This window comes from Onychostoma macrolepis, chromosome 05, assembly GCF_012432095.1.
Source record: "Onychostoma macrolepis isolate SWU-2019 chromosome 05, ASM1243209v1, whole genome shotgun sequence".
Classification (NCBI taxonomy): domain Eukaryota; kingdom Metazoa; phylum Chordata; class Actinopteri; order Cypriniformes; family Cyprinidae; genus Onychostoma; species Onychostoma macrolepis.
In genome coordinates, this window is record NC_081159.1 from 26,711,720 (window position 1) to 26,726,519 (window position 14,800).

At 37.7% G+C, this 14,800-nt stretch overlaps 1 protein-coding gene across 1 annotated transcript in view; it reads right to left on the reverse strand.

Moving 5' to 3' along the window:
- Positions 1-204: 204 nt before the first annotated feature.
- Positions 205-14,800, reverse strand: part of rasa4 (RAS p21 protein activator 4) — a 40,794-nt gene continuing 26,198 nt past the window's right edge. The window contains 11 exon segments of the mRNA XM_058777243.1: positions 205-462; positions 8,516-8,545; positions 8,548-8,573; positions 8,792-8,912; positions 9,982-10,117; positions 10,292-10,429; positions 11,360-11,532; positions 11,779-11,923; positions 12,180-12,317; positions 13,992-14,184; positions 14,292-14,404. Coding sequence (XP_058633226.1) covers positions 335-462; positions 8,516-8,545; positions 8,548-8,573; positions 8,792-8,912; positions 9,982-10,117; positions 10,292-10,429; positions 11,360-11,532; positions 11,779-11,923; positions 12,180-12,317; positions 13,992-14,184; positions 14,292-14,404 — 1,341 coding nt within the window. The 3' untranslated portion in view covers positions 205-334.

Sequence of the window (14,800 nt, forward strand, 5' to 3'; positions counted from 1 at the left end):
ACATGCTGGGTTGTTTTTAATCAACAGTTGGGTTAAATGCTTAACCCAACCTTCTGGGCAGTAACCCAATCGCTGGGTTTGTCCATATTTTACCCAGCGCTGGGTTGTATTTAACCCAGCATTTTTTAGAGTGCAGCCCTCTAAATATCCATCTATCCATCAAGAATCGGTTCAAAAGTTCAAGAATACAAGAACAAATCCAACTTACAGTACAGCATTTATTTCTCGTCTATTTGTCAAATAATAGCAGGTTTGAAGCCTGCGTATGAGCTCAGTGACTGAATAACACTGTGAATTACAGTATGAAATGCAACCAGTTAAAAAGTCCTTTTGTTTACGTTTGTAATTCCAAGAAAACATTTTTATTCTTTGATCTTTCCTCCTCTTCCACCGCGGCGTGTGCATCATGTAGGTCTTGGAGGATACTGAAGAGCTTTGATAGTCCATCGACTTTCTTCTTGTCTGTAAGATCAAAACAGTCCTTTATTTATGAGAAGCTGCCACATGCCAAAGAACAAAGGGTACATGTGAGTGGTGTTTTAACATGGTCACTAATCATTAAATAAAAATGGAGGAAAAAAGCAGTGCTATTTTAGCATTATTTATGTATTATCATAATATTTGTTGATATGTACAAGTAGCTTTATTTTTATATTTTCAGGTTTCTTTTTTTTCAATTTTAATAATTTTGTTGAGCTTTTGTCATTTTTAGTCGTTTTTTTTTTTTTTTTGTTATATTTAGCTTAATTTTTTATTTATTTTGGTTTTAGTAATTTTAACACTTAAGGGTGACATATCATGAAAATCTGATTTTTCCATATTTAAGTGCTATAGTCGGGTCCCCTACAAGGAAACGTAACAAAGATTAACCTAGTAAATTATTATAACGGACTATCTATTTACTCATATCACATCGGAAAGGCATTTATTTTCAATAAAAATGAGGGAAATAATCAAGTTGAAAAAGTATTGGCTAGGGTTAGGGTAAGTGTAGGGGGGGCTTTACTGTCCCAATAAGGTGGCATCCATTTAATAATTTGAATTAAAATGATAATTTACTCTCAATACTTTAGAATTGCATACGGTTTTATAATGTACCGCAGATAATTACCACTATTTGCATTAAGTAGTAAACAGTAAATAACAGAAAATCCTGCCATTTTAACATAGTGGGGCCTATCATACACATGGTGCAGTACGGCGCCAGGCGCGACGCAAGTGTTTTTTGCTAGTTTCAGCCCAACACACCCTGCGTTCCTAATCCCTTCAAAGGGTTTACCCTCCAGAGTGGGAGCTTCGAAGGTTTGAAGGATGTAGGGGACCAAACAACTGTTTCTTGAAGTGCCCTTCTGCGCCATCATCCCGTGCCCACACGGAGGCGCTGTCACCATGTAAAGAATCTGCGCAAAAGATCATGGGAGCACGAGGTATCCATCAGTTGTACCCTTCGAAATCCTTCATTCCGAAGGGCCCTTTGAAGTGGCTAGTTTTGAGCACTTCGGTTTGGAACGACTCTTCAATATGGCGGCCATGACTGTTTTCACTCCGAAGTGCCCATTGGAGGGCGATATATCCCATTTGGAACGCACCGTTAGTTATCATTTTCACGTCCTGTGCCACGTGGTTTCAAAAGCAAATGCATTTGCGTCCATTTGTGTGCTCATGGGCGTACTGGTCTGAAAACGACTTTTTACTTCTGATAAACCTCAATGTCTGATTGTCACAACATCCGGCGCGTGACGCGTCAACCTGCTCTGACACATAGATATATATACAGTGAGGAAAATAAGTATTTGAACACCCTGCTATTTTGCAAGTTCTCCCACTTAGAAATCATGGAGGGGTCTGAAATTGTCATAGTAGGTGCATGTCCACTGTGAGAGACATAATCTAAAAAAAAAATCCAGAAATCACAATGTATGATTTTTTAACTATTTATTTGTATGATACAGCTGCAAATAAGTATTTGAACACCTGAGAAAATCAGTGTTAATATTTGGTACAGTAGCCTTTGTTTGCAATTACAGAGGTCAAACGTTTCCTGTAGTTTTTCACCAGGTTTGCACACACTGCAGGAGGGATTTTGGCCCACTCCTCCACACAGATCTTCTCTAGATCAGTCAGGTTTCTGGCCTGTCGCTGAGAAACACGGAGTTTGAGCTCCTCCAAAGATTCTCTATTGGGTTTAGGTCTGAGACTGGCTAGGCCACGCCAGAACCTTGATATGCTTCTTACAGAGCCACTCCTTGGTTATCCTGGCTGTGTGCTTCGGGTCATTGTCATGTTGGAAGACCCAGCCTCGACCCATCTTCAATGCTCTAACTGAGGGAAGGAGGTTGTTCCCCAAAATCTCGCAATACATGGCCCCAGTCATCCTCTCCTTAATACAGTGCAGTCGCCCTGTCCCATGTGCAGAAAAACACCCCAAAGATGATGCTACCACCCCATGCTTCACAGTAGGGATGGTGTTCTTGGGATGGTACTCATCATTCTTCTTCCTCCAAACACGTTTAGTGGAATTATGACCAAAAGTTCTATTTTGGTCTCATCTGACCACATGACTTTCTCCCATGACTCCTCTGGATCATCCAAATGGTCATTGGCAAACTTAAGTCGGGCCTGGACATGTGCTGGTTTAAGCAGAGGAACCTTCCGTGCCATGCATGATTTCAAACCATGACGCCTTAGTGTATTACCAACAGTAACCTTGGAAACGGTGGTCCCAGCTCTTTTCAGGTCATTGACCAGCTCCTCCCGTGTAGTTCTGGGCTGATTTCTCACCTTTCTTAGGATCATTGAGACCCCACGAGGTGAGATCTTGCATGGAGCCCCAGTCCGAGGGAGATTGACAGTCATGTTTAGCTTCTTCCATTTTCTAATGATTGCTCCAACAGTGGACCTTTTTCACCAAGCTGCTTGGCAATTTCCCGTAGCCCTTTCCAGCCTTGTGGAGGTGTACAATTTTGTCTCTAGTGTCTTTGGACAGCTCTTTGGTCTTGGCCATGTTAGTAGTTGGATTCTTACTGATTGTATGGGGTGGACAGGTGTCTTTATGCAGCTAACGACCTCAAACAGGTGCATCTAATTTAGGATAATAAATGGAGTGGAGGTGGACATTTTAAAGGCAGACTAACAGGTCTTTGAGGGTCAGAATTCTAGCTGATAGACAGGTGTTCAAATAATTATTTGCAGCTGTATCATACAAATAAATAGTTAAAAAATCATACATTGTGATTTCTGGATTTTTTTTTTTAGATTATGTCTCTCACAGTGGACATGCACCTACGATGACAATTTCAGACCCCTCCATGATTTTTAAGTGGGAGAACTTGCAAAATAGCAGGGTGTTCAAATACTTATTTTCCTCACTGTACATAGATGCCTCATTAGTGACGGGTTCTATGAGCCACGATACTAAGGATCTACGTATATCTATGTATATATATATCTATGTTCCAGAGCCGTTAACGTGTCACGCGCCGGATGTTGTGGATGAGTTCAGGATGGTTGGACATTGTGGTGTATCAGAGGTAAAAAATGCTATAAATACTGTTCAGTTTCTCGCACAAACCGATCGTTTCGTGTCTTAGGACATCAATGTATCGTCACGAGCCACAAGGTTTAATTTGGATTTGTGTGTGCATGTTTTTTTCTCTCTCAAAGATTGTGTGCCCATTGACTGGCATTATATGACTGACAGACTGCAACGGGTTGAGTTAAAAATCTTCGTTTGTGTTCTACTGAAGAAACAAAGTCACCTACATCTTGGATGCCCTGGGGGTTAGCAGATAAACATCAAATTTTCATTTTTGGGTGAACTATCCCTTTAAAGAGCGCGTTAGTAATATGCGCCTAGGCGGGTCCACAAGGCGCGTACACTCTGCATATTACACACACAGAGACATGCAGCAGCACACAAACATGCCAAATATAAAAAAAATTAAAGGATTACAATGTAAAAGATTATTATTGTGTAGGCTACATAAATATAAAAATGCCTACAAGTTATAATGGATTGCATGTATCAGAATTAGGCTACCTATTTGCTTGCACACGAACAGCTCCGTTTCCTCTCTGAGATGCGTTCAGTCTTTGCTCTTGCACATTCCGTCGTGTAAATAGCGAATCCGTCATAGTGCAAACGCAACTCGCTCTTAAAGGGCACGGGAGATGATGAGACTCTGATTGGTTTATTGCACACAGGGGCGGACTTAACCAATAAGCGAGGTAAGGGCCCCGGGGAATCAGGGGGCCCCGTCTGATATTCGTGAAACATACTTGGTAAATGCACCAGTATATTTATGTTATGGAGAGCGTCAAATGTTCACTCACCACTCAAAACAGCGAGTTTTTGTCAGGTGCGGAGTTCTGCAAGCTTGTGAATCCTCTCATTATAACAACGTGTAGATAAAATGTAAATAAGAGATTATTTGTGCAGAGAGCTTATTAACGGAACGTCGTGAGATCGCGATGAACTGAAGTGACAGCTTTTAGTGATTATAGACGGAGCGCTCTTTGCATGCATTCTAAGCTGTTTTGACTGTCTCAGAACAGATATATTCACCTCAGTAAAGAAATTATTGTGTTTCAAGTCATAATTTTATTTGTCTTGATGTTTCAAAATGACTCTCTTGTGTGCTTTTCCTATTCGCGCCAGAGCGAAATGAATGCAAATGAACTATAAACTAAAACGCGTATAAATGCACGAATGCAATGACTGGAGATTTTCACTTAATAGATTAGATTTTCGATTTGTTTCTCGGCAAACCCTATCGTATACCTTAAGTACACTTAGAATACGGAACGAGTTGCATTCCTTTTTGTAAAAATATTGAAGAAGTTTACAATTCATTAAATTGACAAGTGCAACCATTTTTTTAATATAATGTCTTCTTTGGTGATCCAGGAAAAAAAAGGTAGCTTAATATGGCTTTAGAATAGCATCAGGTTGACTAATTATTTAGGCTACTTAAGTTGTGAAGGGGTAATAGTTATAATAAATAATAGTTATAGCTATAAAGACAGAGAGCTAGCGAGCAAAATAAGGGTTAGGCGTAAAAGAGCATAGTTATTGTGTTGGGGCTCGTACCTGAAATTTGCTTAGGGCCCCCAAATCACTAAGTCCGCCCCTGATTGCACGTTACGCCCAAAACACACAGTAACCCCTCACTGCAGATCAAAGATCCAGGGGGCGGAGACTGGTAGGTTTAGGGGTGGGGATGAGTGGGTTTAGGGATCAGGGGGCGGAGACGGGAAGGTTTAGGTAAATGTAAGGTGGGAGGAGTTGGATCTAGATCCAACCACACCCCCTGGATCTTGTGTTCTGCAGTGAGGACCATCTCAAAACACACCCATTACTCATTAAAGCTGCAGTCCGTAATTTTTAGAAATAAACATTTTATTTAAGATTTTATGTATTTGTCCAATTACTTTTGAGACCCTGAAAATGGGGAGACTGTGTATAAAAATGGTTGTTATTCCTAAGAATTTTATATTTTTGTTCAACCCCTTGAATTAAAGCTTAAAGTCTGCATTTCAATTACATCTTGATTGTTTCATTTTAATTATATTCTGGTGGCAAACAGAGCCGAAATTATTAAATAACAGATATATATGGGCCTAACTATATATTATATTATATTATATTATATTATATTATTTATATATATATAAATATATAAAAGACATATATTCTCAGCTCATAGATAGTGCTTTGCTTTCGTTTTCATAATTTTTCAAACTTGACAGCCCCTGGTCACTGTATTCAAATGTTCAAAATTTATATAATAAGCGAGAACACCATGAACCCATTTTCCAAACAGTGTTTTTTGGCTTGTCCTGAATCACTACTGTACACCTATAATAAGTGTTTATATTCGCACTATTTAGACTGGTTCGGGTACTGCTGTGGAGTAGCCCAGTACCTGCGTGATTCGTCATAGACATAAACAGAGAGAAGTAGCTCCGGCTACAGTGTTCTTCCGCAACACGCACGCAGTTCTGTTTATTATCCGCTAGAGTACCAAAAGTTACGGACTGCAGCTTTAAGAGAATAGGGACAACCCTTTTAGACCATGCTTAAACTAGTGGTCTTAAACTAGCAAAAGTGGATTCGGACACGTCCTAAGTGCACCTGCACTTTAGACCATGCACTTAGATCGTTAAAATAGGGCCCAAAGTAGCCTAAATAGAATCTATAGCTATTTACACTTAGTGTAAATAGCATATCGCTAAATAATTCTATTTTCACTTAGTGTAAATATAATTGCTATTTGCACATTGAGTAAATAGCATCTATCGCTAAGAAAATATGCTATTTTAACTTCTAATTGCGATTATGTTTTTAAACAGCATGATTTCAGTGCGACAGACATGACAATCAAAACCAAGTGGATGTTTTTTAGCAGAGTATCTGAGGTATGAGCTGTAAAGTAGAGACCTGCGCGGGACGGATTTTTCAGTCCCTCTCCCGCAAGATTCTGTCCCGCGCCCACCCGCTCCCACAGAAATATATCTGATCTGGTCCCGCTCCCGCCCGCAAAAACCCACATAAAAGTAATCTATATAGATTTTTTTTTCTGTACATCGAAGAAATTTACTTGAAATGGTTCTGTAACATCTCCTAAGCTCCACAACATCCCAGCATAAACGCTCCAGATAAAATATTTGTTATTTAGGCTAAGCATCAACATTCACAAACCACTGTTATTTTGAACAGTAATGCCGAGTTCACACTGCACTATTTTAGCCCGATTTTTCACTCGCCGACAGGTTTTGATAAATCGCCGACAAATGCCCTACATCGGAGGCAAATCGGAGCTCGTTCACGCGAGTGACAATCGGGCAGTGTGAATTATCAAAGATGCGATCTGAGAGAATCGCCGACACGTCGCCGACGCCCGTGAGATATTTGGCATGCTAAATATCTGGAGCTGTCAGCGATTCACAATCACGCTGTGTGCAATGATTTCTGACTGAAAACTACATCACAATAACTTTCAGCCAATGAGAGACAAAGATACAGGGCAGAGGGAAGTTCCGTGAGGAGTTATAGACCATATCAGTATTTTAATATTATATCATACAGAAATGAGCACAAACGCTTGACCAGCCGCAACATCAGCATAACAGTTACTGCAAATTATTATTCACCACTCTTTGCAGAACACAATCCCTGTTCCCTGCATCTCCCTCCTGCATAATTTGTTTTTGTTTTTGTAGCTGGAAATCAGTGCACAGACCATTTGCGGGCTATATTTTTTAATACTTCCAGTCTCGCTCGAGAACAACGGGCTGACGCACGCAGGTTCTCGCGTTATTTCCTTATCACTTCGCGTGTGTTTTGTTGTGAAACGTGGTTTGCGGATCAGACAGAGTTGTCGGCGATTCTTCCTATTGTGAAATCGTGCAATGTGAAAGCCCCTGTCGCCGATCCATCGTGCAATGTGAACACAGCAGCGACTGAATGCTACCCCAGATAGTCACACAGTGTGAAAACAACAGCGATCCGACGAGTTTGAAAATCGTGCAGTGTGAACTCGGCATAAAGCAAGCATGGTTTGGCATGGCAGAATGCAAGCTTGTTTTATTATCACTAAAAGCTGACATCTCAGTTCATCGCGATCTCATAAAGCTCTCTTATAACACAATGAACATATGCACAATGAATCTTTCACAATGTCTACACTTCATGTATTAAAATGAGACGATTCGTGAGCATGCAATTTCAGCACTGCGGAGAGTCACCTCTGATTGGCCATTGCATTCCAGAAATCAACAGCTGAGTCTGTGATTGGCTACATTGCGCAACCCTTTAAACACTTGTTATATATAGAAAGTCTGCCTAGCTTGCGTATGTTAATCATTTTAATCTTAATATTAGTTGTTCTTTTTGCTTTTGTGCAACCGATAAATAACAATTTATATGTTTTAGACATTTTACGTTTAGATAATTGCTTAGATAATTTCTATTTTGCGGGAGACCCGCGAATAATTATATTCTCTGTCTTCCCGCCCACACTCGCCCATCAAGAGGTGTCCCGCGCCGCACCCCGTTGCATTGGGTCCCGCTGGTCCTGCGGTACTCCCACGGGAGCGCAGGTCTCTACTGTAAAGGCACAGCCCTATTCTGCAAAAGGGGGCGGGGAGCAGCAGTTCATTTGCACTTAAAGAGACATGCACGAAAATAGCATGTTTCTGCTTCCATTCAAAATAGCCATTTTCAAAATGATTAAACAAATGATCTGTGGGGGTATTTTGAGCTTTTAAGCTGAAACTTCACAGACACATTCTGGGTACACCCAAGACTTTCATCTTGTAAAAACAAGCATAATAGGCTAACAGGCCTCCTTTAAACTTTTTTTAATTGTCAAATGCAACATTTCTAATTTTACATTTAAATTTTCTATCCAAAAACATTTTATTTTATTTCAGCTTTATTTCATATACCTAAAATGCTTTTAATAGCTTTAGTTATCGATAACAATACAGAAAGATAGCAAGCTTGAAAACTTACCTCTTACTGAATCTGTCTCCTTAACTCCTCCTGCTCTCTCAACTTGTAATACTTATCTCTGCAAAGAAGTATAAGACATTTTTAGATGACCTGGACTTATAGCTAATTGACATGGATTTTAGACAAGAATAGAAGGTATTACAAAAATGATAAACACATTGAACTGCATACAATTTAACTGTAATATAATTATTTTTGTATAGAATTATGTGTTTGATGTCAATCCTTTCAGATGACAAATTTATACACAGGCCCAGTATGTTAATGCTACATTACCGCATGGCATGCTGGACACTACGCAGATGTTGGTAGATGAGCTGAGCCTCCAGATCTGGGTCCAGTGGGTCATACCACTCCTGCAGAGTCACTCCATGCCTGGTTTTATCACAGCCTGGGTCTATGAACAAAGATCTCATCAGTGCAGGTTTTTTTTTTTTAATTAAATATACTTTCATCACGGACACAATAAACTGATGAAAAGTAATGGTAAAGACATCTGTGACCTGGACCACAAAACCAGTCATAAAAACCAGTCATTTGAAAATCAGGAATCTGAGAAAATTGCTTTTACAGATGTCCAAATGAAGTCCTTAGCAATGCATATTACTAATCAAAAATTAAGTTTTAATATATTATGGCCTGGTTTCACAGACAGGGCTTAGGTTAAGCCAGGATTAGGCAATAGTTCAATTAGGACATTTAAGTAGTTTTTATAAACATGCCTTAGAAAAAAAAAACAATACTGGTGTGCATCTTGAGACAAAACAAAGGCACCGCCATATTTTAAAATCAGTTAGTGCAAGTTTCTTTCTGTTGAAACAGCTCAGACTTACATTTTAGTCTGGGATTAGGCCTAAACCTTGTTTGTGAAACCGGGGGTTATTTATGGTAGGAAATTTACAAAATATCTTCATGGAACATGATCTTTACTTAATATCCTAATGATTTTTGGCATAAAAGAAAAATTGATAATTTTGACCCATACAATGTATTGTTGGCTATTGCTACAAATATACCCCAGCGACTTAAGACTGGTTTTGTGGTCCAGGGACACATTTATAATTTTATAAAAGATTTCCATTACAAATAAATATTGTTCTTTTAAACTTTCTAATTACCAGAGAATCATAAAATAAAATCTATGATAGTTTCCACAAAAATATTAAGCAGCACAATTGTTTTCAACATTGATAATAGTAAGGAATGTTTCTTGAGCATCAAATCAGCATATTAGAATGATTTCTGAAGGATCATGTGACACTGAAGACACTGAGAGGTGCTGAAAATTCAGCTTCACCATCACAGGAATAAATTACATATTACAAATTCAAAATATATTAAAATTGAAAAAAAAAAAAATCACAATATTAATTTTTACTTTATGTTTCATCCAATAAAAGTATTTTTGGTGAGCATAACAATTTTACCAATCCCCCAAAATGTTTGATCATCAATGTTTGCAGTACCTGATTTCTCCTTCTGATGGCAGCAGCTCCATCTGTCTGCTTTATAGATGCCAGGATGATAGCAGCTCATAGTGTTTGTGTTGTGACTGCAGGCTTTCCTCAGAGCTGACAGCCAGTGATTCAACTCATTTACACTCTACAGCCACACAGAGAGACAAAGAGTATGAAACAATGAGACATCAAGTAACCCTTTTGAGGTTTTTCATGGCCCATTCTTATAAGCTCACCAACAACAAACAAATATCTGAGTCAGGGTCTAATCTGAATAGCCACATTCTCGATTTATTTGTGAATGCAGTGCAACACTAACTTTGCAGTCGAGGTACAGGGTCTCCTGCAGGCCAGAATCTTCACTTGAGATAATCTGCATGACGTTGGCACTGCCGAAGCACTTCTCCTCCACCTTCTCAACCGCCCGGATCTTTGGCAGCGAAATAGACGAGCTCTTCTGCAGATTCAGAGAACGGAGTCTACTTAATTTAACTTACATACTCTGTACTGTATATTGTGTCTCTTTAGACAATTCCAGCCACTTTTAGAAAAACCCCCCTCATATTTCATCTCAGGTATGCTCCCACACTGTAACCAGGTAGACTAGCATTTGAAAAACGGTTGGTTGTGATGGAAATAATGCAGAATATTTGAGGGACATTATTAATTTGTACTAAATTCATTTGAAATATTTTTAAATAATATTGAAATAGATTATTTCATGATTATTATTGTTACAAAACTATTGAAAACATTTTAGTTAATTTAAATAAAGCTGAAGTAAACTAAAATATAAATATTTGAGGAAAAATTGAATTGAATTTATATTTTATTTATATTTAGAAATACTACAAAATTTATAATTTAAATAAAATTTAAAGTAGAAAATAAAAAATTTAATTTATATTTTATTTATATTTAGAAATACTACCTTTGGACCTCACTGAAATAAGTTTGAGGGGAAGCAAATAAATAAACCGGAATTAATAAATTAATTAATTAAATATAAATAGTAATATTTACAAAATAATAATAAAAAAATGACAAAAGCACATAACAAAATTAATAAAATGAAACTAAATTTAAAATAAAAATCTGAAAATATAAAATAAATGCTAATTCAAAACATTAATAAAACTATAACAGCATAAATATAGTAAAATAATAGTAGTGTAGAATGTAATAGTTTTAAAAAATGTAAAATGTAACAATAAAATAATATTTAATTGTTATAATGGATTTTATTATTTTAGGATCAGACCTATACATAAAAGTTATTTGTAAGTTAAAAAAAAAACAAAAAAAAAACATACATGAATCAGAGGTGATGTTCACTCAATATCAACTATCTAATAATAATAATAATAATGAATATTTTGCTACTCACTTTTGAGTGTTGCGTCCGCGAGTACGACAGAGTGTCTTTACTGAGCGTGACATAGTACTTCTTAAAGGGTGATGTCATGGGCATGCACTTGTCCTTGGTCCTGTGGAGGAAAAGGAAGCCTTCTTTCTCCATAGTGCCACACTGGAGACTCATTCGTGTCTGAAGCTCAAGATCTGTTATAAAAATAAAGCAAACAAGAAAGAGAGCAAGAGAAGTGAATAAAATTAGGGTCTTGACTATTAGCTCCATCTCTTAAGGGTCTTAAGGGTCAAAATTAAACTTGCAGCTCCAACAAGAAAATTAAAAATGGAGCTTAATTATCTAAAGACAGATCAGATATGACAGGTATGAATGAGTCTCCAGCCAAGCACCAGGATTCACTCAATTTTTCATCTAATGACTAATTCAGCGCAGCTCACCCTCTGACTCATGGCAGTTGACCAGTTTAGTGATGAAGTCTTTGAGCTGGGTGATGCCTTGCTGTATGGCTGGCTGCAAGCAGACCATCCATGGCTCTTTAGAGCAGCATGCAAGAGTGTCCATATTCCCAATGGTCTGCACGGCCTGAGGAAACACACAACAATGACGTAAGATGGAATATGTTAATCGTAATGAGCTCTATGAATGTTTTGAGGTCATAATCTGTGACTATACTGTGACCTAAATAGTGGATGTTATTGCAGAAGGGAATGCAACATGTATCCTCCATCAACTGAAAGGATCTGAGCTTGATTTATGTTATATTAAAGTGATATAAAAGCTGGACAACGTGACTAGATGTGTTACTGTAGATATGCGTAAATATATAAAAGAATCATACTTTGGCAAGTAGCAGAAGTGTGCGGCTTGTACGGGCATCAGCATGTTTCTCTCGCAGGTGAAATAGTTTTGGAGACATAATGGCAGGTGAGATGAACCGCAGGCACAGGAAGCTGGTCACAGCAATGAACTTCACCTTCTGAGGAAACATATACAAACAGGTCATGAAGAGCAGCTTAAATATATTTATATATACTTTTTTTTTTTTACCTTTTTAAATGTATGTGTGATCTTTCAAATCTTTTAATTATATTAAATATTAATACACTACAGGGCTGGTACAATCAATTGAAATCAGTATTAACAAAATTAATCTTTGCACTGCATTAATGCATTATTCAACTATTACAATCTCATGATTTATGTTTAATAGTAAAAATATACTATTTTGAATAAAATATGAAATGATTCTTTTAAATTTGAAACTGTCGCTGTCTTAATGAGTGAGCCATTGAATAATTTAGCTGATCGTTCAGCCAGTTTATTCAGAAACGAAGCAAGTGACTGTCTTTATGAGTGACTCATTGAATCAGTCAACCGATTCATTCAAAAATGCAGATTCATTCAGTAACAAAACACTGCTGTGAGCTGCTCTGAGACATGCAACGGATCAGCCATGGCTTTGTTTGGAACTATTTTTGTTGGCGATATAGAGCAAAAACAGACAGTATTGTCTTAAAAATGTAAGGACTGAATGTTAACCTTGCTCATTGAACTGTTTTATAAAAGCATTGTATATAAGCATTTGTAATTTTGCTGATATTTGGGGAAAACAGCACTCTTGCTTGTGTGGCATTACACTCTAAAAATGATTTTTCTAAGTTGTAAATAAAGCAAAGATTATCGGAGTACATTTTTACAAGATAATACCATGTTTAATGTAATACTGTGTTCATATGTTTAATTCAGTGTGTTACTTGTTTCTTTGTAATTATTTGTAGAATTTAATAGTGTATATCATGTTATATATGTCACGTTTATGGTCTGTTTTGTTTTTGTTTTCCATGTGTTCAATGTTCTAGTTTTTCCCCCGTGTTTCTTAATGCCCTTATATGGTCTTTTTCCTGTTCTTGTTTGGTTAATTGATTATTCCTCGTTTGGTTCATTGATTTATCCCCTGCACCTGTGTTTTGTAATTATCCTGTGTATTTAGTTCCTGCCTGTTCAGTTGTTATTCGTCTGGTCTACTTGTTACGTTCCCTGTGTGTCTCAGCCCTGTTGGATTGAATTAAAGACTGTTTATTTCGAGTAATTCCTCGTCTCTGTGTTCCTCGTTCCTCCCTGCTGTGTGCAGCGTGACTGACTGACTGACTGACTGACTGTATGGTATGTATGTATGGTATGTTACGCATGTATGGTATGTATGTATGTAACGTATGTATGTAACGTATTTACTTAATTGATTACTTAACCCAAAACAATCTATATTGTATAAAGCACTATAGAAGTAAAGGTGTCTTTACAGGTTTGAAACAACATGAGGATGAGAAAATTATGACAAAAAATTCATGTTTGTGTGAACTATCCTTTAATGTCTCATTTTAAAATGGTACTGTGACGAACTATGAACTGTGCTACAGATACAAAATAGTCAAAGTAGTCCACCCATAAATCTGCATTATATTCTAGTAAGGCCTGTCATCAGTGTAAATCTATGGAATTTTGGGGGGTAAAAATTGGTAAATAATACAACTGAAATCTGGACATATTTTACATTTTTAGTGAATTGTCAGCACACTAGGACACACCTTGAGAACCCATACTGTTCCAGGTGAACTTTTAAGTATGGTTTTTGAAGATGAATGTGACTGACCCGGTACTCTGGGTCGGGGAAGCGCTCCTGAACTCTGAGGTAGAGTTGATGGAAAACCTGGCAGATGAGCAGGGGGCAGTAGGAGGCTGACTGCAGGATGGAGGTGAGAAGCTCAGACAGGTACGACTGCAGGAGGCTGGAGCTCTGCTGAATGATATCAGACTCAGTCTGCTGACGGTGCAAACCTGCACACCTATAATAACAAAAGACCCAGGAAAAATTCTGTATAAATGACCTTTACAAACCATAAAAAGGCTAAATGGAAGTAGGAGTCTTAAATTATTTTTTTTTTTGTCTTACCCTGCCTCTTTCAGTTCTACTTTACTTGGGTCCAGTTCTACATATTTCTTTTCTTCAAAGATTCGGTTTATTATCGGGCCCAGAAGCCTGTGCAGATATTGCATCCCAGCCACCTGCCGTGAGAGAACGAAGACAAAGGTGCCTTTGTGTAATATTGCCTATAACCACATTATGAAAACTGCGGGAATAAAACAAAACAGCAGGAGGATTAAGCTGGAATAGACCTGCAACACAGCAAAAATTATGCTTAATTTAATATGAAATCCAAATTAACATACAGTATTTACAGATTCATGTTTGTCTTTACAATTTTTTCTCAAAATGTGGGCAGTTCTTAGCTACAATAAATGTCAAAAGAAGATCAGACTTCCTTGTTTTGGGGACAGTCCTGGTTTTTGACACATAACACGCCTTGAACAGGGAGTGGGACTGTTTTACACACCATTTTAAACATTCCCGAAAGTAATAAGCCTAATTAGAGGTAGTAAAGATTAATTTCCAAAAGCACA